This window comes from Calonectris borealis, chromosome 4, assembly GCF_964195595.1.
Source record: "Calonectris borealis chromosome 4, bCalBor7.hap1.2, whole genome shotgun sequence".
Taxonomy (NCBI): Eukaryota; Metazoa; Chordata; class Aves; order Procellariiformes; family Procellariidae; genus Calonectris; species Calonectris borealis.
The window spans coordinates 58038075-58065904 of record NC_134315.1 but is presented as its reverse complement, the minus strand read 5'-3'; the positions used below and the strand labels follow the sequence as shown (position 1 = coordinate 58065904).

At 38.7% G+C, this 27830-nt stretch overlaps 1 protein-coding gene across 12 annotated transcripts in view; it reads left to right on the top strand.

The window, feature by feature from the left end:
- The window catches only part of TBCK (TBC1 domain containing kinase), a 129879-nt gene that overhangs the window by 71570 nt on the left and 30479 nt on the right, over nt 1–27830 (top strand). For 10 of the 12 annotated variants that reach the window (XM_075149708.1, XM_075149703.1, XM_075149706.1 and 7 more), the window contains 2 exons: nt 8919–9094; nt 27146–27321. In XM_075149708.1, the coding sequence (XP_075005809.1) occupies nt 8919–9094; nt 27146–27321 (352 nt within the window). Of the gene's footprint in view, nt 1–8918; nt 9095–9179; nt 10070–27145; nt 27322–27830 lie in introns of those variants that run through there. The other 2 variants (XM_075149712.1, XM_075149713.1) reach the window with 2 other exon arrangements.

Below are 27830 nucleotides of genomic sequence, written 5' to 3'. Positions count from 1 at the left end.
TTTAATAATTGAAATAAAACTAAGTAGAACAGTAATAATAACAATGAGAACAACAACAATAACAGAATACACAAAGCAGGCAATGCACAACGCAACCGCTCACCGACCGCGGACTGCGTGTCACGAACGGGGGGCGAGCCCCCCCCCGCCCCCCCGCCCCACCTGGTTTTTATACTGAGCCTGATGTCACATGGTATAGAATACCCCATTGGCCAGCTGGGTCCACCACCCCGGCTGTGCTCCCCCCTCCTCCCCCCCAGCAACAGCCAAAGCACCAATGGGCCATCAACGCTCCTTTCACACCGAACCCAAAACACAGCACACCCCCCAAGCTACTGGGAAGAAAGTTAACTCTGTCCCAGGTGGAACCAGGACAGCAGTGTAGGCTGAGAGCTAGAAAAATCTTTCTGCCAAAATAAGGACTGAGAAACAATGTCTGTTTAAGTGAATTCTCAGCGGTCTCATACTTCGGGATAGCTGTCAGTTCCCTTTGGTCTACTTTCCCATATTCAAATAACTTAAACTCTTGCCTTTATAAATTCCGCATGAGGCGTTTTGATTCTGTCTATCCAGACTTCTTTGTTCTTAATATACTAAGAGCTGGAGTTTAGTAGACAGCAACAGAAAGACCAAACTAAACATGGAGAACTAGAGCAGGGTTTGTACCTAAAGCTAGGTACAAACAACAAATATCAAGACTTTGTTGATAATGCAGGCTCAGAATAAATTTCAGAACTGGATTGTTAGCATTGAAGGGCAAAACTTGTTTAGGAAGGACAAGCATCCCAACTGGGAAAAGCTCGCATTGTATATGAAGAATGTTGTCTGTATTGTGAAAATGGTGATAAATGGGCTAAGTACCCATCAGGGGTGTGTCGGGTGAAACCTCTGTCACTGCAAAAATTTAAAAAGTCTAGACAAGCATCTGTAGGGGATAGGCTACTCACATATCGTTTGGCTTCAGAGCAAGGCAAGGAGCTAGACAATAGCTTGCTGGTTCTTCAATCCTTACGCTTTTAAAAAAAAAAAAAGCTTTTTTTTTCTTTTTTTTACTCGTCAGCGCAGCATAGTTCTAAGGAAACAAATTCAGCAATCGTGTAAGCTGATAGGGTATAAACCAGAAACTTGTCTGCTGGGAATGTAACCCTGAAATGACAGAAACTTAAAAATGTCTTAAAGATGGTCTTTTTTTTTGGTTTTTTTTTTTTGTTATAAAAATATGGTATTTAGGAATGTACTTCTTGAATACTTTCAGTTGTAAATTCAAATGGGGGGTGTTTGAAAGCTTTTTCACAGAACAGAGGAACTTTTTTCCTTGACTTCTGAGGAGGTTAATTATGCAAACTTTAAATCATTTAGAAATGTATATTGACAAGGTTGGCCTGATGTTAGATACTTCAAGCTACTAGTGAAAACATTGCACTGTGAAACACTAACATAGACTTGACTAATGGTAAACACGGAAAGTTTTGCATCTCAGTAAGTTATCTACTGTAGTGCCGAATGACAAGAGCATTTTTTTGGAAATGAAAGCAGTTTTAAGCATAAGCAAGATGGTTATTATCCTTCTTGTTTACAGCTTCTGTATTTGTGGGAAATCTATAACATTCCAGTCTTGAATAATATGTTTCTTGCTCTGTGGTAGTTTGTGGGTGTTACGTGGTTCACGATACACTTTAGGCAGATCTAGATATCTTATCTATATTAATCCTTACCGAAATTTTTTTCCATTATTGGTCTAGGAACCAACAGGTCAAATTAGAGGTTTTGATCCTTTTCTCATGGCAACAGGAACTCCTTTTCAAGGTTACTTGAATTTTTGTCTTATTTCGAAAACAGAAGTTCTAAGTTACTTCATATTATTTCCTTTAAAATATCCTGAAGGCTAACAAGAGGAGAGCTATGCTAATACAAAGGTCTTCTACTTATGGCTCTTTGGAGATTGATCAGTTTTATAAGCATTTGTTCTGGTCGGAGTTTCTGATTGTAGAGGTTTTTACAATTTTATACCTGTTATGTCTGGGAAACAGCTGAAGTGGCTCTTACCTACCACCCAGCTAGAAACTTAGATGGCATGATCTTTACTAATGCATACTGAGCTTCAGTATTTGCATATTACTTCTGTGAAACACAGATTTAGGATAAAGGGGGTAGGTTTCACTAGTATTTGAGATTCTAAAACTGACTCAACAGACATTTAGAAAAGACTTTAAAAACCATACAGCTCAGAAAAGCCAAAACAATGTTTTTCCTTCAAAAAATTGAACATTGTTGGACGTTGTGTTGGTGGCACAAGTTCCTCATCTCCGTGTATTTCTAACAAGTTTCTCCTCTAATGCATCTTCTGTAGATAGTTATCATCTAGCTATGAAATAATGTTCATTCTTCTGCCGATCTGCTTTATTTCACCTTATTCTTGTGTATCTCTCTGGTTTTGCATAGTAGCCTCCATCTGACTATTTCCATTATATAGTGTGAATTCATGTCCTTCTGTTGTTGGCCAGTATCCTAATCTGATGTTAGGGCCTGACCAGATGTCTTTAACATTTTGTTAGTTTGTAGAAATGTCTGCTGTTAAACAGCCGTGGCACACCTCATAAAACAGTTTAAAACACACTTTCCTGTCAGAGCTTAGCCAACTTAGTCTTTATGTAATCTATTTCAGTCTTCTTTCTCAGTAAGACATAACATGTGGCATTTGGTGGTTCACTTTCAGTAAACCTTTACGCTTCATACAGTCATTCATCATTATGTGTCTTCCCTGCTCATTTTTATCAGTGCAGGACAACATCACGTTTCCATACTGGAAGGCATTCTTTATGAAACCTTTTCACCAAACTGCTGAGTCAGAGCAATTTTTACAATCACGAGTAAGAAAAGGGTTCATGTTTGTCCGTTATGCAGTCTAATGCCTCAGGGAATAACGGTGTTTATTGCTGCTTCTCCCTATTGCTCACTATTTTGGTAAGTGTTGCATGAACTGGTCCAGACGACTGCATAACTGCAGGTACTGTAATAGTTGTACTTTCCATAACTCTCCTCTTAGCTTCTCTTGTTTATACATAGGCTGCAAACATACCTGCTGTTGCTCTCAGCAGAAGTGTCAGTATCTCACATAGATATGTCATTTCTACTTGAATTACTATTTTCATAACACCCACCGCTACAGAACTCTTTATCTGGATACATTCCGAATTTCTCAGACCTTGAACATCTCGTTTATGGATGAAGACAAGAGGCCAACAAGTTCTTTTTCTGCTCTTTGGTCATTGCATGTGATGTCATTACATAAAACCAAAAGTCCTTCTTTTCCCAGTGTTTCTGAACCCTGATGCAGATGGTTGATGTGCTTTCACCAAGCAAAGGCCTGGGCTATTTCATTTTTGATACACTGACCGTTACTTGTGAGCATTCAGGCTCAAAAATAGTTTAAATTGTTGTCTTTCCTTTCCAACAGCAAGATAACTGTCACATGTACACTGAAAATGGCAATATCATCCAGAGATAGTAAACAATATTGACTGTGCAGAACTGTCTAGAGAATTTTTTATTCCAAGATACTGAAAGAATTGTAATGTGCTCTCAGACAAGGTAGCCTGTCAATGCAGCATTGAAATTATTGATCCTTATTACAGCCGTGCAACATGCAATTTGTCTGAAGACATAGTACTATAGTTTGTTCCTTTGCTTCTGCATCCAGTTATTTTTCTAGCTGTGTGCAACTTCTGTACGCCTGCCTTATTACATAAAAAAATATGATGGCTCCTTGATTGACAGCACTTGTCCTCCCGGCAGGTCTTGAAAGATGCACACCTTGCATCCATGTAGAAAGAAGAACAAAGATTTCTATCTTATTAGCTGATGAGTTTTAAAATTAGTGTCGGATATTTATGTTGCCTTTGAAATTTTGTCCCAAGATGCTGATGTGTGTAAGAGCAAATTACTATCCACAAAACAATGAAACACAACTATCCTGTAATGTATGAAATAAATTATATAAAAAGAATAATTTTGCATTGACCTTTTCGTTTATAGAAACCTGCTAGGAGTAATAGATACAGAGATATTGGCTAGAAATGTCACTTCTCTTCCTAGATTTGTCCTTTGAAGTATCTATGCTTAGTGTATCCTTTTGTACGTCATTAGAAAAGAAAAGGTTTACGGCCTTTCACCTCTGTTTCTTCTGAGAGCAGGAATCATGAGATCGAACTGACTTCTCTGTTCAGCTTCTCCGCTTTTATAGCACAGAGGTTTTCTGGCCTATTTATGTGGCCGTGTGGTGAAAGCTGATGTTGCCTGGCAGGGTAGTAATAAACTATTATTTGTGATGGAGAGGTCAAACCAAGCCCATAATTCTGGGCTGTTTCCAAAATGCAGAAGCAGTTTATTTTGGCCAAATTTCTTAACTGGTGTCCTGTTACCCAAGAAAAGGGCTCTGGAATTGATTAACTGCACACAAAGACTTGGTCTGTGTACATTTTCATTAAGAAAGAACCATTCGTGTTATGTTTTTCTCCATTACTTTTTTTCACTTGCTGTGAACAGCGTATGCACATCCGGTTTTGCTGTAAAAATAAAAAATTCTATGTGCTTTTGTCACAGGTGTATTGCCTTTAAACTGATGCTTTTCCTTTAACATCTGTTTCAAGTGTGGTCTACTTCTCTCCTGTATCTATAATAATAAACACTAAATATATGTAGCTTAAAAAGCTGCTATTTCAGACTGAGCCATCCTTTTCAGTTGTGACAGAAGGAGGCAGCAGCTTGGTAGGGAGTGATAATTTAGCATGAACAGAGCAAAATGAATAACATCATAGAGCAACCAGGAAGTTTAGTTCAGAAAAGGAGCAAAATATTTCAGTAGGCTTAATATTGGGATGGGGCCATGGCAAAACCAGGATATTAGTGTTAGATTACTTTTTGTTTACTTCCCCACCCCCGCCTTTTTCAATTCCTGCATTGTTTGCATATTTAGAAATCTCAGGAAAAGTCTTTTGATGCCAAGTAATGGCGTAATTAGCTGGTGCCATAGAATTGTTTCCTGTAAGGCTTGATTGCTGCTTGACTCTGAAATACCTGAGCTCAGTTGAGCAGAACTCCTAAAACCAATGTTTTAAAATGAAACTTGTGATTTTTAGTTCCTTAGGTACTTGGGTGCCAACTTTGAGTTTTTGAAATGCAGGTGCTCTGCACTTTTTGAAAACCAGACTGCTTGAAGACGTACTAAATTTTGAAATGAGAACTTACTTTTATAGTATTTATATTACGTTTAAAGTTAGGCTTAAATTTTTTCAGCGCACACTTCACAGTTAATGAGAGCATGTTATGTCAGCACGTTTTAGTTACAGATTTTCCAGCAAAATAATTTGTATGAATAAAAACAGAAGGCATATGCTTTTTAAACTACAAAACACTCCAGTGTTGGGACCTTGGAGAACACAGAGATGTTATATGTACATGAGTGAGCAGGCCCTCCCTGTCCTTTCTAAATGTGTCTGTTCGCTTCTTGGTGATGCCTTGAGATTTATGCAGAGCCTGCTCTCAGAAGGATGGTCTTCTAAGTTGTTTGCACATGACGAGTAGTCTGGCATCTTGGTGAGGTACTCTCTCTGTTTGTTCCTAGTCCTGCTCAAGAATCTAGGCTTGATATATTTACACTTCTGATGTACCAACAGTATGTTTTTAACAATGTGTAAGCTTTAATGTTTTCTGGCTTGTAACACAGTTACTTGGGAGCAGGAAGAGTATAAGCAGGATTAATACTGTGTGAATGCAAAGTCTTCGTGCGATAACAAGAGATGGACATTTAATCAAAGACTGACTCATTTGTCATATATGTGAAAGGGCATGGGAAGAAATTGGAATTGAAGTATCACAGCAGGCCCTTACTTACTAGCCAAAAGGAGGAGAAAAGATCTTATCCAGCAAGGCTGCAAAAGATTGCATTGCATTTTAGTTACTGACAGGAAGTGATTTTTCTTAAACTGAGATTTCAAATAAAGGGTGAAGATGGGCTTGAAGGTTACTCAAGTGTGAACCTCATTCATGCAATGTGACTAATAAATATTCTGTAAATATTTACACCAGTTTAATGTTGTCTTAAACTCCAGTATCCTGAAATTAATTGTTTTTAAAAAAAGAATGCAAGTAAATTCTTTCACTACCAATAGTCTTGTCTCCCTTGTGGGTGATAAATGTTGACCATTCCCACATATATGCATACATGTGCCTATGTGCATACATATATTTTTTTCATTATTATTTGTGAAAACCACAGTCTCCTCATTATATTTTTATTTTGCATTACTTAAAAGCAGATCAATTAATCAACAGACTGTAAATTGGTGTTTGGCTTTTGATGGCCTCCCTCCCAAACCATTTCAAATTCCCTCTTGTTCCATGGAATTTCATTTTCAGGCATGGCCACTGTCCTCCTGAAATGCTGCTTAGAAGAAATGAGAAACCAAACAGCCAAGAATCACAGAACAACAGACTCCTAAATTTTTTGCTTACACTCTGATGTGTGAGAACTGGTTATCGTTTTTAGGGAAACCCATTGCGGCATTTTCCAATTCTTTAAATGGATGCCTTCTGGAATTACAGAGCTTGTTTGTAGGAAGAATATTTTGATAGTCTTTCTCAATGCTGTCAATCTCAGTTTCTGCTTTCAGCTTTTTCATAACTTTCTACTGCACATAGCATTCCTATTCCATCCCCCAGTTCTCTGTTTTCAATTTCAGATATTTGTAGGCTGTTATGCCCTCTCATAACCAAATGTTTCTCATGCTATTAATTATTGTTGTTCAGATTATTTATTTTTTTTACTGGCTAAATTCTGCTTTCATCTCACTTATTACAAAAGTACGGCTAACGTTTCCTTAGCTAAAAATCTCAGGAGACAGGGCTATAATTCAGTTATAGCAGTCTTTTTACAGAAAAAACAAAAACCATGAATGTACTACAGTCTTGAACTGAAATTCTCAACTTTTTGTAAATAAAATGAGTCTTCAGAAATGTAGAGAAAGTGTGACTGTAATGACCATGCTTCCGAGTGTATTCTCAGCTCTAGGAATAATAACCACTGAATAACCAGAATAATAACCAGGCATCTGCTGTCTTTACCTGAATTTAGAAATTGTATAAAATTCTCCAGTTGCGTGGATTTTCCTTGGTAACGATACTAAATAACAACCTTCCATTACAGTATGTTCAAAATGAAAAATCTAGTATGTTTTCATCACAGAATGAAAAATTGTTAGTTACTGTTGTGACACCACATTGTGCATTTATCTCTGGCAAGTATTATCTCCAGTAGCTAGGGAACCTGATATGGTTAAGGAAAATTGTGATTTACTTTCACATCCACAAAAAGGTTTTAGAGCTAGAATTAAAATCAGGTAAACCACAGCTTTAGTCCCAGATTTTTCAGAATTTCAGCAAGATAGCACATAAGCGCGTTGTCTTCAATGGAATTAAAGCATATGCTGCAGGCTGTATCCTACCTGAATACGGACAGCTTTTTGAATGGGAGATTAATAGATCACATCATTCATTCAGGTTTTAAACAAAGTAAATAATCTCATCCAATTGGAATATTCCGCCCCAGACTTCAATTTCAGCTTCTTTGGCTCACCACCCTGCTAATGACAGGTTTCTGGAGTAACTCCCTGATTGATAGCAATGGATCAAATCTGTTGATGACAATGAATGGTTTATGGCAATGCATCAAATCTGTTTGAGATATACAGATAAAGCTTGGCTACAGTGCCTCTATTTTCTTTATAGAAGCTGATGCTTCAATCTTCTAAATTGTGAGTGCTGTAATGAATCATCCAAGATGCTTGGGACAGACAGAAGAAGTGCTAATATACCTGTTGTTTGTCTGATGCACTTCACTAGGTTTGTCATAAAACGCAAGCTAGGATGATTTTTCTCTTCATGAGACTGCAGACAGGAGATGCAAAACTAGCCAGTCTTTTTATAGCGATAGAATAGTAAATGGTTTTTGTGTTACATCTTGTTAGAAGATAGATACATGCAGAATGCTTAGTGTTGCAAAAATGATATTTGTAATAGGTTTACTTTTTTTTTTCTTTTGCATATGTTTTTCATTATACTTTGGTAATTTTTATTTGACCACCACAGCTTATTTCAGGATACTTCCCATTTGATGGGTGTCTGCTTTCCTCCCAAGTTGAGTAATATTTTGTCACACATGGCACTTCACTCCTTCAGAATGTTTCACTGTGAATGTCTGGTTGGATTTTGGACTGTATTTTGAAGAAAGGAAAAAAAAAAAAAAGCTCTAAAACAAATCCATTGCGTTTGCCATCAAGCACAAATTTGTGTTGAGAACTCCTGTTTACAGATAATGTAGCTTTGTCGAAATGGCAGGCCACACAAAGTTCAACAACTGAAAGCTTTAAGTTTGGCTCGTAGCAGTATTTAACGGACAAATAAGACACTCAGTTGATCAAAAAATCCTGATGTCCATACACTGCATGAAATGTACTTTTGATGTACTGTATTGTATGTACTTGCATTTAAGAGTCAATAGTCTGACTTGCGAAGATATTCAATGAAGATGCCTTACAAAGACTAAGCTTCGATTATATTCCTGTCTTTGCATTGGTTAAATTTCTGTTACACTTCTCTTAAACAGATTTCCATACATAACGGGGGATAAAATTAATGCTTAAAATGTCTTTGCTAGTTTTTCATTAAAAATTTCTAAGTGTTTTTTTTTTTAAATCGGAAAATGTTTTTGGAAACTACGTGCCCTTTAAGGGGGGGAGAGAGAGACAGAGACAGAGATATAGATGGATATATCTATATTTAGCAATGTCATAGCTAGGTTAATTGGCTTTAATGATTTTTCACACTTGCATTTCTTGTTTTTTCTTTAAATCCCTGATCAGAGATTGATATTGAGCGTTGTGTTCGTGAGTCAATCAACCTGTTTCGCTGGACCCCGAAGAGTGCTACGTACAGGCAATATGCACAGGCTCCACGGCAAGCCAGTGAGAGCAACGGCACAAGAAGTTCAATGTCCTGCTTTTCAGCAGACTATCAGGAAGCACCTCGAAGTGACCTAGTAAGTGACCTGGGAATTGGAGGGGGGAGAATTGTTCAGATTGCATGTTTCTCCTGCCCCAGGTGTTTTTTTTTCTTTTTAAAAGTTAGAGAGGAAGAAGATAGCCACCAAACTTCAGTTACTGGCATTTATGTTGTCACTTCCAAGCAGAGGGGCTTGACACATTCATCAGATGTTCTGATTCGCTTGTCAGCTAGTGCACGGTGTTAGAGCCATATTCTTAATTTTTATGAACAATCCAATGCGGTGAATGAGAATTAACTGAAAGGTTGTTGGGTCTGGGTTTTTTTAACTTCACTCCTTTGAACTTCAGCTTCTTTGATGTACATGCCAATAAAATTCTTTCTTCTTGTGCCGTATTTCTGCCTCTCCCAACTCCTCCTCCTTTGGTTCTGTGGTGTTTGATACCACAACAGACCAATGTCCACGAGTCACCTGCAGAACTACAAACAGGCTTTATCTTAGGAGAAAAATAGTAAAAAGAACAGTTCGCCAGTGAGAAATAGGTAATGGGAAAGTGATGCAGGCAGCTCTGGCTGCTTTTTCCATCTTGGCATGTCAGGTTAAAGGTATGGCTCAAGTTATTTTGAGAAGTAGTATGTGAGTTATGCTTGTGTTTGTCTTGGCAAAGAATAACTCGTGGCTAAGAGTATATCTGCATTAAATAGATACTCAGTTTAGCAAAAATATTTTTCCCTTCTCTCTAGTAAAATCTGATGGTTTCTCTTATCAAATACACCATCTGAAGAATGGTGATTTGAAATGATTCCTTTCCTTCCTCTCAGCAGTATAAATCTAGTCAGTCTCTTAAAAATTAAACAGTTTTATTTTGTTTTATTTCCTTCCACGTTCTCCTACAATCAGCATTCATTCATGAGTACATTACTATAATAGGGGAAGGATGTATAGACCTGCCATATCTATTTGGTCAATTGCATTAGGTTTTAGTCTTTCCATCTGTTTTTCCTAACTACTAAGAAACTAAGAAGTGTATTGTCACTAAGTATATCTTACTTTTTAAGTAGTCCTTAAACCAGAGTCTGATATTCAGTCCTTTTCTTGATTTTTACTTTGATTTTGTTTTTATTTCTATTGCTGTATTTTCTGGAAGCCTTAGCCACAAATCCAGGGTTCCAAGTGCTAGACATGCAAATGCAGAACAAAAGGAAACTCCAAAGAGCTTACAGAATTTAAGAAATAAGAGGTGGATGTAGAAAGACAATTGGGAAGAAAAATGAAATGACGGGAGAATACTGGTTGTTGTCATACAGGAATTGTAGCCAACACAACTGCTGCTGTGCTGTTCTAGAGATATGTAGAGACACTTTCTGAAGAACCTAAGGGCTGCACATTCATAGAATAATTCAGATAGGACTTTAGGAGGTCATCTGATACAAATTCCTGCAGAAAACAGGCCCAACACTGAATTCAAATGGGGTTGCCCAGGGCTTTTTTCCGTCAGGTTGTGAAAACTTCCAAGGAAAGAGATTATGCAGTCTCTCTTGGCAGCCTGGTCCAATGCCTGACAGTGCTAAAAGTGAAAATGTTTTTGTGTATGTGATAGCTTTTCTTAATGTTATGACAACAAGAGAGTAAAAAGATAAGTCTCCTCAGTCCTAAGGATGTGCTTGTGCCTTTCTGTGCCTAAGCAAGAGTGAAGGGACTTGGAAATAGCAAGGAGGGAGACAGGAGAAAGCAGCAATGGTCTACTGAACTGGTAAATAGAACAAAGATTTTATGTTTATAGCAGAGAGAAAAATCCATTGTTTTGGGTCAAGCAAAGTTTCTTTCAGTATTCTTCCATTTCCCGAGAAATTTTTGGGGTGTTTTTTTCCCAATAGTAATTTTATTTTCATACCAGAAGTTGTGTTTGTTTATGATGCCAGTAAATAGGCTCATCCATCCCACAATTTCCAAGAAATTAAGCTAATGTTTGGTGTGTTATAAAGATGAAAAATAAATACTGTAACTTCTCTTGCCTTCTCTTTCATTTCTACTTCTTTCTACTTAACAGCAAAGCGCTTTTCATTTACTGCAGCGTAACTGATAGTTTAACTTCTTTTGAAGCTCAAGCGTATTGGATCTTTGGGTACTGCTGCAGGTTTTTTTAGCCCATCATATGGAGCAGTGCTATGTGATTTATACAGAAATATGTGAACATATTCAGGCTTTTTCTTAGCAAAGAGGAAACTGATGGCATGGACACCTGAATGACAAGGAAGCCGATTCATATGTTAAGTTAGAGTTCACAAATGTGTTTGGTCTCATGTGCTGTATTTTTGTGTGTCAGATTTTGAGACAGATATATACAAGCCAAGGATGTTATGTTTCTGTCAAGAGCTACAGTTCAGACCTCAAAAATCCTGTGTAACATGAGCCACTAATGAGCTACCTCTCATTTGTGACCAGTTCTGCATTTCTGGATATATGTCTTGATAAGATGACACTTCTCAAGGGTTTGAGCAACATTGCTAGAAAAAGTTTGGAATTATTGGTGAAATACACTATTTATACCCAAAAGTGTTTGGTGTTTGGTTTTGTTCTTTTTTTTTACCTTAATCCTGGAACCTATCTATCTCTTTCTTCAGACATATCCTCTATTGGTGTTTGCTGCCATGGGGAAACTTTTTTCTATTTGAAAGCAGTGGAATCTGAGTTCAATCTTTAGTACGCACAGTAGCCTTTAATGGATTTTCTAAAACACCTTTGTGTCCTTGCTGGTCAGTCTGGCTCGTAAAAAATTACTTTGCTGTTTCCCCACCTATTCAGTTGGTCATTATTTGGACAAGCACTTTGTATCTCCAGTTTTATATCTGTGGGTCTCCTCTGTATTTGAGGGTGGGTAGGGGAGGAAACAATTCCTTTGTAAACAAAGCTGTAGTTTTGCTTCTGAAGGTAATTTATGGCTTCTTGAAACATTAAGTGTTTAGTGTATTTAATTCTAAACACCAGCTGTCTCCTACTTCTATATTTGTATTTTCCTTCTAAGCTGCTTCAGTTTGTTTCTTAAGTGCTTTTTATTGGCTACTCAAATATTTGTGTGTATCTGCATGTTACGGTGCTTCGGTTAATAATAATAACATGGGAAGTATTTGCCCTTTGGTAAGCACGTTTCTCCCTAAATCAGCAGCCTGTAAACCAAAACTGTTTTGCCTCTTTTTATCACTAGCATTGCTTAATTTTCATTTTAGTGGCATCTATTTGCAACTTCATAAATAGGCTTGGGTACTCTCTTCCCTCCTGGACTTATGTGTTGCTTAATCTTTTACTCGTTCAACCAGTAAGCGTATTTCTACTGAGATAAAATCTCAAGGAGGAAATAGTTTCAGAGAGAATGAATGTACATCTTAAGTGGTTTTGCATGTTTATTTTGAGAAAGAGAAAATGTCAAAAATAAGAATGGAAAAACCCCTTTAAATTCACTACTGAATTTTAGTAGCAGTCTACTCAAATTTGTGTCTGTAATTTTTTATTGACCAGTACAATGATGATTTTTTTTCTTACTCTTCCTGAAACTTGCCTTCGTCCCCTGGAAACTCCCAAAGTGTTTTTTTTTAATGTCCAGGAGTCACAGAGACAAATAACACTTGTCATGTAACAATTTTCTGCTATGCCTGTATCTCCCTTATTATAGACATGGTAGATGTACACTCTCTCCAGCTACCTGTATACTTCTAAATAAAAGTGAGAGAATTATGCAGTTTCTTTATCTTCATGAATGTCAGCTCAGGTGTGACAGGTGGACTTCCACAAATCCCAAGGCTGATACAATTATGCCTTCATCTTGGTCTTTTACCACCAATCCTTTTTTCAAGGGTGGGGGTTCCTGATGAATGTTGGGGAGTGAAAGCATTCAACTGGAGAAAAGTCTACCAGATGATTATTGATCCTTGCAGTGATTTAAATGCCACTAGTCTGGTTCAGCATTTTGTTTTTGATGAAGTAGGAGAAATACCTGATGGTAACTTTTCTTTGCAGATAATCAAGGGTAGCTTGTGTGACAGACTTCTTACAGATGGGAATTCAGGCCTATTTGCAATAAATACGCCAGTGCTCTGTTGCTTTTAATTTCCTGTGTGCACCTAGGATATATTTGTCCATGTTAAATGTATTGGCTAGGTTTATATTAAGCCCTTGAATAACTGGTGTGTAAAGTCCATCTATTCTTCTAAAAGAAGCATGATGAGTAGTGTATACCAACATTTCTGTTTCATTGTACAAGCTGAGAAATGTCCAAGTGCAATGTCCGTGGTGTTCATAATGGCTGTTATGTATATTCTGCCTCAAGGGTTTTCTGACTGCCTTGACCCATTTCAGGTTTGTTTTGTGTTCTGTTTTTGTAGGAAACTTGTTTTTGTTTTCTTCTTTCATTGTTCTACTACTCGACAGAAAGCTGTTCCTCAAATTTGTCTTTAGTTCATGTTGTGCAAAGCATTAACTGATCAAGATTTTCTAATTTATTTTGCATGTGCATTTGATGCTTCTGTTTTTTTGATTGTAGCTGCCAACGGCTTGAATGAGAAGTTGCATTAATTTGTCATTTTTGAGATGAGTTGGTTAAAATACACTTTTTATGTTGCTCTCCTGTGAGTGAATAAACAATTCACTGTTTAATTAGGCATGTCATAAGCGCATCGCATTCTGGCAAATATTTTTAGGAATTGTTGAAAGCTTCGAAACTTTCTCTGTGTATTTGCTAGCTTTTCAAAGTTTTTTTTTATATTCATAAGCCAGGCAGCCAGCAACCAAAAAGTGGGGAATGTAAGGAAACCTCTGCTTCCAGTGCTTTGGTTCTGCAGATTAAATTAGCTGAAGGAAGCCTTTTTTAGCACTTTATTTACTCTACTTCGTTTTAAAAGTATGAATGTATTTTCTTATGTTTTAGCCTTTTTCTGATAGAAGGTAAGGCATTAAATCGATTACCAGAGTGGATAAAACAAGAAATATATGGCTTAGGAAATAGCTGATGTTAAATGTTCATTTAAGAGTCTCTAATGAATGTTGTGGTTGTTTTTTAAGTTGTAATATAAATAGCAATTATTTTAATTGAAGGTAGACTCATTGGAACAAATGTGCTGTGTTTTTTTTTAGTTGAGGCAGAATTAAAGGAGTAGGTTTATAATAATCTAAGTATTATTTATATGAGACTTTAATAGTTTGTTAGACACTCACTTAGATCATATTTAAGGATTGTAAACGTATTTTGTACGGACTCAGTTACTGACCATCCCTGGGACGTGTTTGTCTGCTGTGAATGTAAATGGGGCAGTTGGAGCAGCCAGAGCACATTCTGCTGCAGCCTTAGGCTCCGTTTCTGGATTCACTGATTGTCCATCTAGTCCTTCCTCACAAGCGTTTGTGATTATACCCACTTTGAAGTTGAAAGCTGGGTGTATTTGACCTTTTTGACTTCCCACAATTGGGATTCCTTGACTGATTGACAAATGTGCTGGGGGGGAGGGGGTAATTATACCTGTAAAGTTAATTTTGGAAAAAAAAAAAAAAAAAAAATCTAGCCAGTTCTCTCTCTCTGCATCTTGGGGGAACGTTCTTTTTTTTTTTTTAATTCTGATTTGGAAATTGTTTTAAAATCAGATTCTGGGTTTGATAGCCTTTGATCAATTAAATATTAGGAGTTTCATTTTTCTCCTTTTTTCGGTTTTGCCATATTACTGGGGAAAATAAATTTACTTAAAAAAATCATAAGCAGTAGCCACTGTATGGCAGAAAAAGGAATATGGCAACTATTGTCACCATCCTTTAAGGTGTGGAAGTTATTGACAAATGAGCTGTTTACAAGATAAAGAAAGGATCGGGCCCATAATAAAGTAGTAAACGCAACAGAACAGTGCATTCAAGTTTGCTACAGCTGTTAAATAGTCTGAATTTGAGCCAACTTTGTTTTTCCTTTCTATGCCCAATCTTAGCCTGCGGAGTGTTTCCTGTGAGAAGATGTTGTTTGAAATGCATATGGTAGCACCGGGTAACATAGTCCGAGGTCAGTCCGTGCCAAAGCAAATTATTGGAACATTGAAAAGAAAAATGGAGGAAAACCAAAATTTCCAAAGTCTCTCTGGCCACTGTTACATCTGCCCAGCCGTACTCAATACTCAGCTGTAGCTGGCAATCCGAATCTGAGCTCTGCAAAGTGGCACTGTGGTTTTTACCTGTGCTTTTTCCATCTGCATTGACTGACACCAGTTTTCCTCAGTGATTATTGGTGGGTGATCTCTGTGATACGTGAGCTGGTACAGTTCCATTCTTGAAAATTTGGTGTTGTGCAAATGTTTCTTTCCACAAGTACAGCTGGAAGAAAGCCTTATGTTATAACTAAGTTTTAGCAAGGAGGAATTTGCTTGGTCTCACTGAAGAGTAGTAGCAGTAACCTGTTTTTCAGACACTTCCTTTTTTTTTTTTTTTATGCACATCCAATGCATGGAGTATATTAGGAAATAGTTACACACCTCAGTGTTTTAATAATTTCACTGGTAATTATTTATTGGGTTGCTGACAATATGATGTAAAGTTAACATTTTATGAGGGATGCTTTAGAATTTTCCCCTGAGAAATACATAAGGAGATCAGCTCACGAGCTTATAAAGAGAGCACAATTTCAGGCTGTAGTGGTCCTGAATCGCAAGGATTCAGGCTGGCTGGCTGAAGTTGTTATTTTGTTTGTTTTCACTTTTTTTAGCGCTGACTCTGGCCCTCTTTGAGAGGGAGGACTACAGTGGAAATAAGTCTTTTTGGCAACCAATATAAATACTTGGTGTGGTTTCCTGGGTGACAGTTTTATTTCATACTTTGTTAAATAATCCATATTTTATCAAAAATGTGTCTAAAAAAAGGAAAATGAAAAAGCAGCGCAGCATGTAGGTGGATTTACCTTAGGAGAGAAGTAACACTCAGAATAACCCACTGAGTGTGCTAAAAATATGCTTTAGGACCAGTACGGATCTAAAAAGCTTAATGCTTTATTCAGCTTCTGAAAAGCACAATTAGATACTGTGGAGAGAAATGGTCCACTTGGTATTACATTTTTTATGTGTGTGCTTGTAGCATTAGAAGGCAATGGAGTTTGGGAGAAATTTTTGAAGTTAGGTTTTGGAGGAGAAGTAAACTCAAGGGTTTTAGTAGTTTATCTCACACACAAATATGCTCAGGTGCATGAGCATAGTTACCTCCTGTCACTCACAGCAACTCTAATTCCAGCATGCACTAACTCCTGAGTATACCATATATTGCTGCAGTGAAAGTTATGTCTTAGAGCACAGTGCTGTGTAACACTGCTATTGAGAAAACGTAATAAAAAATGAATTTTCATGACATGGGGAGGGAGGTGTATTATGTCGGAGTAGTTATTTCTATCAAAAGCCTAAGGTGTTTTTTTCATCTACTCCCCAGTCCTCCCCAGTTCATCTACTCATCCCTCCTCCCCAGTACACGTATTCTTCTTCTCTATATAACACGCCTTAGGCTAACCTTGAATCCAGGATTCCATTGCATCCCTTTCTTAATGCACCTCGGGCCGGGCTAAGTGCTGTGTGTTTTCTCAATTGAGTCACAATGTGGTGTCATTATGAGCTAACTTTATTAGGAAGTGCAGTGAGAGGAAGAAAACGACTTTCCTGAATGCAGCTCTCTTGCCTGGTGCTGTTGGTGCGTTCTTGCTGTTGATAGCCTAGTACAAATTGGCTGGTAGCCTATGTGATTGTGTCAACATCATCTTAATCTACTAGTAAAATTGTTACAGCTGTGTATATATATTTTCTCATCTGCCATTCTTACCTGTGGAAAACTTGATTTTCAAATATGTATGACAGCATAACTAGAAGAAAGAGTGCATACTGATTGCAAAGTTGAACCTGCAGCAAAACTCAGTCACGGAGCCCATCCTGCAAACGTGAATGAACACATTTTAAGTTGATGGGCATAAATGTTTCTGTTGATGCTGAAATGATGACTTATGTATATCTCACCAACCAGCTTGGGCCCGGGTTTCTAACATGAGCAGACTGGTACAGAAATCCAAGGAGATTGATGTGAGAAGCACGTACAGCTTACAGGGTAATTGTCTGGCTAACCATATTTTCAAACTTTTTTGATAATTACTCAAATTCAGCACTCCTCTTAATAGTCAACCAGCACCCCCAGGTCCTTTTCCTCTGGGCAGCTTTCCAACCACTCTTCCCCAAGCCTGTAGCGTTGCATGGGGTTGTTGTGGCCAAAGTGCAGGACCCGGCACTTGGCCTTGTTGAACCTCATACAGTTGGCCTCAGCCCATTGATCCAGCCTGTCCAGGTCCCTCTGCAGAGCCTTCCTACCCTCGAGCAGATCAACACTCCCGCCCAACTTGGTGTCGTCTGCAAAATTACTGAGGGAGCACTTGATCCCCTCATCCAGATCATTGATAAAGATACTGAACAAGACCAGCCCCAAAACTGAGCCCTGGGGAATGCCGCTTGTGACCGGCCGCCAACTGGATTTAACTCTGTTCACCACAACTCTCTGGGCTCGGCCGTCCAGCCAGTTTTTTACCCAGTGAAGAGTGCACCTGTCTAAGCCATGAGCCGCCAGCTTCTCCAGGAGAATGCTGTGGGAGACAATGTTAAAGGCTTTACTGAAGTCCAGGTAGACGACATCCACAGCCTTTCCCTCTTCCACTAGGCGGGTCACCTGGTCATAGAAGGAGATCAGGTTGGTCAAGCAGGACCTGCCTTCCTTGAACCCGTGCTGGCTGGGCCTGATCCCCTGCTTGTCCCGCACATGGCTCGTGAGCACCCTCAAGATGAACCGCTCCATAATCTTCCCTGGCACTGAGATCAGGCTGACCGGCCTGTAGTTCCCCGGATCCTCCTTCCGGCCCTTCTTGTAGATGGGTGTCACATTGGCAAGCCTCCAGTCGTCCAGGACCTCCCCTGTTAACCAGGACTGCTGGTAAATGATGGAGAGTGATTGGCAAGCTCCTCCGCCAGCTCCCTCAGTACCCTTGGGTGGATCCCATCTGGCCCCACAGACTTGTGAGCATCCAGGTGGCATAGCAGGTCATTAACTTCTTCCTCTTGGATTATGGGGGGTTTATCCTGCTCTCTGTCCCTGTCTTCCAGTTCAGGGGGCTGAATACCCTGAGGATAACCACTCTGACTATTAAAGACTGCGGCAAAGAAGGCATTAAGTACCTCAGCCTTTTCCTCATCCTTGGTGGCAATGTTCCCCCCCGCATCCAATAAAGGATGGAGGTTCTCCTTGGCTCTCTTTTTGTCATTAATATATTTGTAAAAACATTTTTTGTTGTCTCTTACGACAGTGGCCAGGTTGAGTTCTAGCTGGGCTTTTGCCTTTCTAATTTTCTTTCTGCATGACCTAATGAGATCCCTGTACTCTTCTTGAGTTGCCTGCCCCTTCTTCCACAAGTGATAAACTCTCCTTTTTTCCTGAGTCCCAGCCAGAGCTCCCCATTCAGCCAGGCCGGTCGTCTTCCCCACCCGTTCTTCTTGCAGCACATGGGGACAGCCCGCTCCTGCGCCTTTAAGACTTCCTTCTTGAAGAATGTCCAGCCTTCCTAGACCCCTTCGCCCTTCAGGACTGTCTCCCAAGGGACTCTCTCGACCAGTGTCCTGAGCCGGCCAAAGTCCGCCCGCCGGAAGTCCATGGTAGTGGTTTTGCTGGCCCCCCTCTTTACTTCACCAAGTATCGAGGATGCTATCATTTCATGGTTGCTAAGCCCAAGCCGGCCTCTGACCACCACGTCTCCCACCAGTCCTTCTCTGTTTGTGAACAGCAGGTCAAGCGAGGCACCTCCCCTGGTAGGCTCGCTTACCAGCTGTGCCAAGAAGTTATCTTCCACACAGTCCAGGAACCTCCTCGACTCTTTCCTCTCTGCTGTGTTGTATTTCCAGCAGACGTCCGGTAAGTTGAAGTCCCCCACGCAAACAAGGGCTAGTGATTGTGAGACTTCTGCCAGCCATTTGTAGAATGCTTCATCTGCCTCTTCATCCTGGCTAGGTGGTCTATAACAGACTCCCAGCAGGATATCTGCCTTGTTGGCCTTCCCCCTCATCCTTACCCACAAGCACTCAACCTTACCATCACAGTCGTTGAGCTCTAGACAATCAAAACCTTCCCTAACATACAGAGCCACCCCACCACCTCTCTTTCCTGGCCTGTCCCTTCTGAAGAGCTTACAGCCATCCATTGCAGCACTCCAATCGTGAGAGTCATCCCACCATCTTTCTGTGATGGCGACTAAATCGTAGCTATCCCGCTGCACAATGGCTTCCAGCTCCTCCTGTTTGCCGCCCATGCTGCGTGCATTGGTGTAGATGTTAAAGCATCTTGTGGGTATTTTCAGGCACGACTGGATTATGGCTCATCTTTGTATTTTAAAATGGTTCCCTGCAGTGGTGAGAAGTGTTAACCTGTTTTATCGTATCAGAGGCAATAACTAATAAGACTTTGCAGCATGTCAGCCTAGCTGCATGCAGGGAATAACTTGTCTTTCTGCCCTGCTGACGCAGCTTATTCACTCAATTATGTTATTCCAGGGAGAAAGAGAGAGGTTTCCTTAATATTGAGCTACTTCAGCAAGCAGAGCTCACATTTTTGTAGACCGCCTACAATGGTGTGTGAAGACATTTGGAGGACGTTTTTGAATGACAGTTGGCTAAAAGTTGCTGTTTGTGCACTCCTTGAGGTGTGGGTTCTGGAGCAGGGAGCTTTGTGGGGAGTCAGGGTGGTGGAGGGAATGGAAAAGTACAGCTTGAAAAATGTACTGGCAAAATGAAATGGAGCAAACTTAAAAAATAGGAAGAGGGAGATAGGGAGCATCGAGAAGGTAGGCACCAATGTCTTGACTAGGAAATATGAGAAGCAGAATATGATGGCAAGGGAGGACTGGATCTGAAGTGTAAGAATGAGTTTGCTAGAGAGGTTGTATAGAGAACGGTGGCTCTCAAGTGTTTGAAAAATTTTAGAAAACAGTTCCTAAAATCTGGAAGTTTGGCTGCTCCTCCTTTATAAGTAGTCCTGATGGAACATCAAAAAACATTGAAGCCTTTTTGTATGACCCTTTGCTAATAATGGTCATAAAAAATGGTGGGGGAGAAAGGGAAGGGGGTTAGGGAGTGTGTCAAGGCATGTATTCCTTTTTATTTATTTATTATCATTAGAATACTTCCCTGCCTGTATAGGCCTCTTTCTGTCAGTAACAGTGGATTTAAGCATCGTTCTTGCTCATTTGGTACAGGAGTCAAGTACTTTTCACTTTTCAGGCCATCAGAATTCAAGGGAGCAATGGGAGTCATTCTATTTGTTTAAAAACAAACAAACAAAAACATCCCACCAAAAATAAACATGCAAAGGACAATGTTCCTAGGGGATTAAGTACTGCCTTCATCTACTTAATTATTAAGGATATAAACAAAACCATTTGCATGGAAACTACTAAGTGCAAACACACTGGTAATGATTGGTTTCAGTCATAAAATCCTTTTAGATGATGCAGCTAAAATCCAGTGTTCGTATTTGGTCTTGTTTTCAGATACTTCCTGAAAACTGACTCTGCTTGTCATGAAAACTGCTTTTTTGATAAAAACACGATAGAAGTGGCTTTGCCTACAAATCTGTCCAGAAATGTCCTGTTGTTCTTGCTTATTCTCCCTCTTTTCCACCAGTTGTTTTCAACAACTGCTGTATTTTAATTGGTATAAAATAGTGCTACTCTATATAAATATATTTATCCCAAAGCTTATATGATGGCACCATGACATTGGGTATTATATTTAGGTGGAATTCACTGTAAAAAATACATTATCTTTCTTCCATTATGGTTATTTAAAGTAAAAACAAGCACAAACAGCAATGTCTTTGCTACAAACTAGTGTGACCCTTGATTCGGAGTTGCATCTATTTGTGGCTGCTGTGTGAATCTGCTTTTGTCTCTTTCTCTGTTTGATCAATTCTTCAAAAATCTTTTAAAACCATTATTGTCTAAGCTGGTTTTAAAATGTCGTCTTTTGTTGTCTTATTCCTAGATATACATGCATACATTGATTTCAGAAACAAAACATTGTGTTCCGAAAATATGGAGTGACATCTTCCATGAAGCACGTTTCTTTATGAAGGACTTCGATACTTTGAATAGATTATTTTACTTGAACCCAGATTTTAATTATACTGATTTTCAGGCTGAAGTTCCTTCTGTATTAAATTTGCTGCAATAAGTTTTGCAAACTTCAAAGACAAAAGGGGGGAAACCCTGCTTCTACTCAGATAAAGCTATCCTTTCCATGGATAAAATGTTGCTTTATAGCTCCTGTGTTTATCAGATGGGACTGTTAAGTTCAGGTTCAGCAGAACTAAAGATACTTGCTTATTTTCTGAAAAAAAATTATATCTTCATTTAATAGCCAGGATGAAATGCCTGTAAGAGATTACAGGCTAATGGAAAAGTAGATAGGAGCTATGATTGTGCCAGCCTCATGTTCTGGAGTGCTTTAATCTTTCTGAAGCTTGACTTCTAATTTGAGAATGCTTAAGCAGCTTTAATTCCTAATATTAAAAAAAAATTAAATTCTTAATGCCTATTTCTTCTTATTAAGAGCAGTAAATGCATATGGCTTAGCAATTCCCAGGCCTATTTAAAAATTAATAGAGTGAGAAGAATAAATACTTTGAAAGTAAAGTATTTAGAGTGTTGTCAGAGAAACTTCCGAGGGAGGCAAGTAGACCTCAGACTTCATCTTAAGTACTCTTTTTCCTATTACCAGCCTGCTGATTAAGCAGTCTTCCCTGATGAACAACTTCTTAGAGCTGACTAGTCTAAAGGAAGATTCATGCTTGAAGTTAGGATATGTTAAAATAAGTCTCTTTTCTTTGCAGGAAAACAGGCAAAGCAACTTAAGTAGTAAGCTCAGTATCTTAGCATGTGTAGACTTGTGTGTACGTGTGTGTGAAAATGTGTGTGTATTCTTTCTGATAATTCTTATCTTTTCTAAGTAATGACAGGCAGTTCATCTCTGTATATGAACACAGTTCTCAATTTCAGTGCTGTAGTCAGTATACAATTTCTTACACTACCTCTAAAACAATGAATATATTGACTAAAATGTTGGAGTGTTACACAAGTGTGTAACTGGACTTTGAACTACCCTCTGGCACTGTGCTTAAAGTAGAGCTTTTGCCTTTTTTAAGAAAAAGTAAAGTTTGGGTTTTTTTTTTTTAGAAATTATGTACCATGTCTGCCTTGGAAAAGAGTAAATAGATCACAGCAGAAGGATAATTGAAGGGAAGAAACAAGCATCATATATGTGATATGCTATTTGGACTTAAGCTTTTCCCAGTGGTTATCCTGGCTATTTTTTTTTTTAATTGTCCTGTTTGCACCCCCCATAAAGTAATAAGTATTACTAGCATGGAAATTTTCATTTGGGGGATAATCCTTACGCTCTCTTCATCGTTTAAAACAAAAGATTGCAGGTGACAAATTCAGCGAGATTTTGTAAGCAGCTGTCCTGAGATGTGACTACCTGCAACTTAATTTGCCTGGACTCAAAATCTCAGTTGGATACTACTGCCTGTTCACAATTTGTTGGATATTTGTAAATAATTACTGAGAGACTACCAGTGCCATAAACTTCGTCTGAGAGCAGCTAACCATACTCAAAGGATTTGGTTTAAAGTGGACCCTCTCCCTTCCTTCACCTAGTGTTCCTTCTGGTTCTTCACAGCTGGAAACCAATGCCTGCAATGATGTAATAAAGCCTAAACAGGGAATTGAAGCCAGCAGTCAGGACAAATGTTAAGCCTCCTGTCTAAAGTGTCAGCCTGCATCTTGTGCATCTCCTCTTAGTTGGCCAGGCTGAGGCAAAGAGAGTAGTCACTGAGGTGGTAGACAACAGCTGGAACACTGTTGTGGAGAGGAGTAGGAAAGGTGTTAAAGGTTCAGAAGAATCTGCAAGATTTGGGTGCTCAGGGGCCGTGACAGCCTCAAGAACTGTCTGAACTCAAGTCCAGTGCCAAACTACAGGCATCCGTAGCAGGATGGTGTTATGAAGAGGAGGTATGAGGAGGACTGGCTAGAAGAATTGACAGCTTGGTGTTAGCCATGTTTAGCTTGTGCTGACTGACAGTTCATTAGAAAATTCCTGTGAGAAAATGTCTGACATGAAATATAGTTGTTACCAGATACAGCAGATAAAGTCAAATTTTTAAATGTAATTAGGAAAGATGATCTTATAAGTGCATGCACATATTTCACTTTGCAATTTGAAGGAAGGAAATAAATTAGTCTGATAAAACAGTTGTTAAAAGAAAGGATTGATTCAGCAATTCTATTTTCTCCAAGTCTGTTGAGGAGCTTTAGGCTGCAGCTTTGTTCAAAGCCTATATAGAGACGTTGTATCACTAAATACACCATTTAGGCAGATCTGGACATACTAGGTCAAAGCAAAGGTGGTTGTAAAATTCACAATTGAATGTGTTTCTCCTTATTTTCAACTCAGTTAAAGGCAAAAAATTCTTGTCCTGTTTATTAAAACCTATTCATAGCATATTCATAGCACTTCTTGTGGCTTTATACTTTTAGATAAGGAGAAAATGTTTTTATATCAATATAACTGAATTTTGACTGGTTTGTTTTCTGCTGTAGATTTCATGCTTTCCTCTTAAACTTTTATTCTTTCCTGAGGCATTCATCCCATCTGCTGAACTAGACAAGAATTGTGTAAATAAAAGTAGGAAGTGGTTGTGTAATCAGAGTCCATGATAATGTAAGTGTTTCTCCAGAAGACTTAATTCAGGTCATCTGAGCCAGCTTCGCTGGCATAGTCCACATTTGTAATGCCTGACTTTGCTACCTGAGTGTTTATTGTTACCTGTAATCGTCTGACCCTGCTTCAAGGATTGAACTCCTTTTGCAGTAGACTTGCTTCCTTCACGTCCTCGGTGTTGCTCCACAAACATTCTCCTGAGGGAGAAGCTGTCGCCTGAGGAGGGTGTAGTGATGTCTGCCAGTTTTAGTCATCAGGCAAATTAAGCTGTCTCAGCCAAATGTGTATTTTTGTAATCACTACTCTTTCTATGTTACTACCTTTCTTGGATATTGCAAACTTGTGTCTGCTGTGAATCCCCTAGACATGGACTGCTGAATTCATTTGGCAAGTCTGAAGTTTGTCAGAAGAGTTTGACTTTGTTCTTCCTCCTCCTCCCCTTTGATGCAATTCATTTCCTTGGACTCCTCTTGGGGAAATCCAGCTACTCAGCTGGGAGGTGGCTTTAGACAACAACTGGGAGTTGGCTGTGTTCTCTATCACACTGTTATTTTTATGGAAACAGGCCTCCCTTGAGTATTGGCTATTCTGTTGAAACAAATAATATGTTAACCAGAAAATCAAACATTTTTCTGATTATAAAGCATCACGACCTCTATTATTCTGAACTTGGGAGGAAATTATGTGCTAAGACTAGCATTTGTAAGTTCTTTTGTTTTGAATACTATCATACGCAATGGAAAAGGCAGTTTGGTGAGCTAATGTATTCCCTGAAGTACAATTACCAATTTTGTGTGTAATTTTGAGTGCTTTTTGGTAACCTGTTTCACAGTGAAGGTATTTCTAATTGCAGAAGATCTATCTAAGAAGTCTTTTTTCTGGGACATAACTGAGGAAAATATCTATGTGCCTCTCTGTTCTCACTAGCATGTTCTCTAAACTTGGAATAGTCCTCAGATTAAATGAGAAACTAGTATCTTTAGAAACCGAAACAAAAGCTAGAGCTGACAAGAGTCAGTTGGGCTAATGCTAATTAGTAATGCCTCCATTTCCTTCAGTGTGTTACTCCTGTTTTCTTGAATTTTTTTCCATGGGCTATAAGCACATAGTGTCTTGAATCAGAGTGATCACTGCAATCTAAAACAAGATGACAGAAACGGAGTATTTTTTCAAAGCAGAATATATGCTACAGTGATACTCTTAGAAAGACCTATATTTTGATTGCACTGTATAGACTCATTCTCAAAACTAATACACGGTAGTGTTCTATTTGTTCTTTGTTTTTATTTTTCCACTTTCTGTAGTCCATCTCTGTATGCCTGTACTCATGTTCTGAACAACTGCAGAGTGAGTGCACAAGCAAATCTTCATGATTAAATGGTTGGCTATTTCATTAATATAGGCCGTCTTCCTCAAGAATAAGACATCAAAACAGTCTGAAGATGTTTCAGAAGATGCTCCCTGTAACAAATCCGAGTTATTCTGTTTGTTCCTGTCTCCTGATAAGCCAGAATAACTCACTAGAAACAGCTGTGGACTTAGTTATAAACAACTTTTGCCTCTATTTGACCTCCTGCTCAACAGGAGCAGAATGGTTGCACAAGACAAACCAGTTCTGTGATACGATGACTAAGCTCCATAAGTGTATCTCTGATGTACATAACTCTTGGAGTAAGTTGAGTTTCATAATGGGTTGGGGTTTTTTTGCATATGTAACCAACGTGTTAACTCTGTATCTGCTGGATTAACACATAATGAAAACAAGCTGTTTTAAAATTTACCTGTGATTTTTCAGATTGAGGCAATAGCACCACCAAAAAAAAAAGTTCTTGCTGCAGAAGACTATAAATGTAAACAAGTGTAATTTATTAACTCCTTAACACCATGGTCCATCCTAATGTATTTTTAATTACATAGTGTATGAAAGTTTAAAAAATAAGCACTTTCAACATTTAATTGAAGTGATATGAGAACCTTTTAGTGCAGATACAGTTCTGGAAGTTCCACCTGGGTAGCTGAGAGATTAAAGAAAAAAGTCTTATATGTGATAATAGGAAAAGTGACTGTAGCAGTCCTTTAACTTCTAGATCTTCAAATAGGTTTTGCAAACCCTGTGTTCCCAAGGACAAAAGCCTAGGGCATGCTGCAGATCTTTTAGCCTATTGTTTGTAAAGAATCCACGTTTAACCCTCTTGAACAAGCAGGAGGTTTCCCTCATGCTTTTTTTTGAGTGAGTCAAGCTAATTCTTTTGGGTGAAAGTGTGGTTGTAATGGCACTTAAAAGTTTCAGCAGTGTAAAACAATCTCTGAAGGAAGGTGGAGACACGGCTTCAAACATTTCACAACTCTTTTGAGGTGACAATATTTTATTTTTTCTGCTGCAGTTCACAGATCTGTATGTGTTGACAATTAATGAAAATACAGGATTTCTGCGTTCTCTGTTATTCACAAAAATAAGGAGAGTTAATTTTTTTTTTTCCTTAATTTAGATATGCATGAGCTTTTAAGAATGTAAAGTGAAGAAATGCTAGTGCTTAGGAATATTTATGAGATAATTCACAATGAAGGCTCTCTTATGAAAAACAATTTAAGTATTATCAAACTATTTGCTTGGGTACTACCAGGTGTGTGGTATTGTGTGTTGTGTCATCATCTGTCTTGTCCCCCAATTGCCCTGTCCCCCAATTGCCCTGTCCCCCAAAACTAAGGATCAAATTTTCTGGGTTATAATACAGGACTATTTCTTACATTTCTGGTGTCTTGATTTGTTCCTAGTCTTTGGGCTGGGGTAATACCTGATGTTTAGATAGCTCTGTATCTTACAGAGGCATCCCTGCAGTTTCTGTGCCAGGTGTCCAATTGCTACCCTTCTTTCCCACTCCAAGCATGAGGCCCTTCAGCTTCTCCTTTCAGACAGTGCTTTCTAGCCACTTTACTTAATTTCTGATGCTGAGAAACATTCTGTGAGTTTTGTGACCCCCTCAGCCACAGTGAATAATTCATTAACAAATCACAAACTAAAATAATTTGCACAGATTGTCAAACAATTTTATTTTTCAACATCTTCAACAGAAAATAGGGCTATAATTGGCAGATAGGCATTTGGCACTGCTCTGGAGCTTTTCTGTATGGATACTTTAACTCGGACTAGTTCAGATTTACAAGGAAAAGATCTGTTTCTAACTAGGTTGTTACACTTTGAGGTTGTCCAAAAAGTAGACGTTTCAAAGAACACCATGTCTCTAATTCTATCACCTCTAATATTAATTTTCTTCTTTTAAAGTCTAGGGATTCCATCCAGTTGGATGACCTGAAGGCAGAGGTGTCACCACGAATTTCAGCAGAAGATCTGATTGATTTGTGTGAGTTGACAGGACCTAGTCATTCCAAAACACCTGTAAAGAAAACAAAGTCTAGCAAGCCAAAGCTGCTGGTGGTGGACATTCGTAACAGCGAAGAGTATCCTTCAAATCTGAGTGCCATTTTTTTTATGATACGTGTTGTCAGCAGACCTTCCCCATTTAATATGACCAATATTTTGGAAGGGTGTGAAGTGGAAGGGGAGAGAGAAGAGAGTTGATAGCTCATGTGCTTTGCCAATCCCACAGTGGAAAATCAATTCCTATTGAGTGCCTTCTTGCTACTGTCAGATAGTGTAGCCATATGGATGCCCTAACTTATGTCCTCTAGTTAGCTCATAATCAGAAAAGTCTTAAAGGTATCTCGAAGCTATATTTTTATCAGGGTTGCTATCCTGTCTACACCTTACTCATTTGTTCTTTTTCAAATACATAGTTCTTTGCTTGTGGAGTATTTTTTATTGTTTTTCTGAAGTAGTGTAGTTACGGGGCTGGGTTTGTTTGGGTTTTGGAAGCGGGAGTCCTTACAGATGTGCTTTGCCAAGAACACACATCTTCATCAACATCCATCTAAAAGTGGGAATAATGCAAGATTTTATTAGAGGTAAC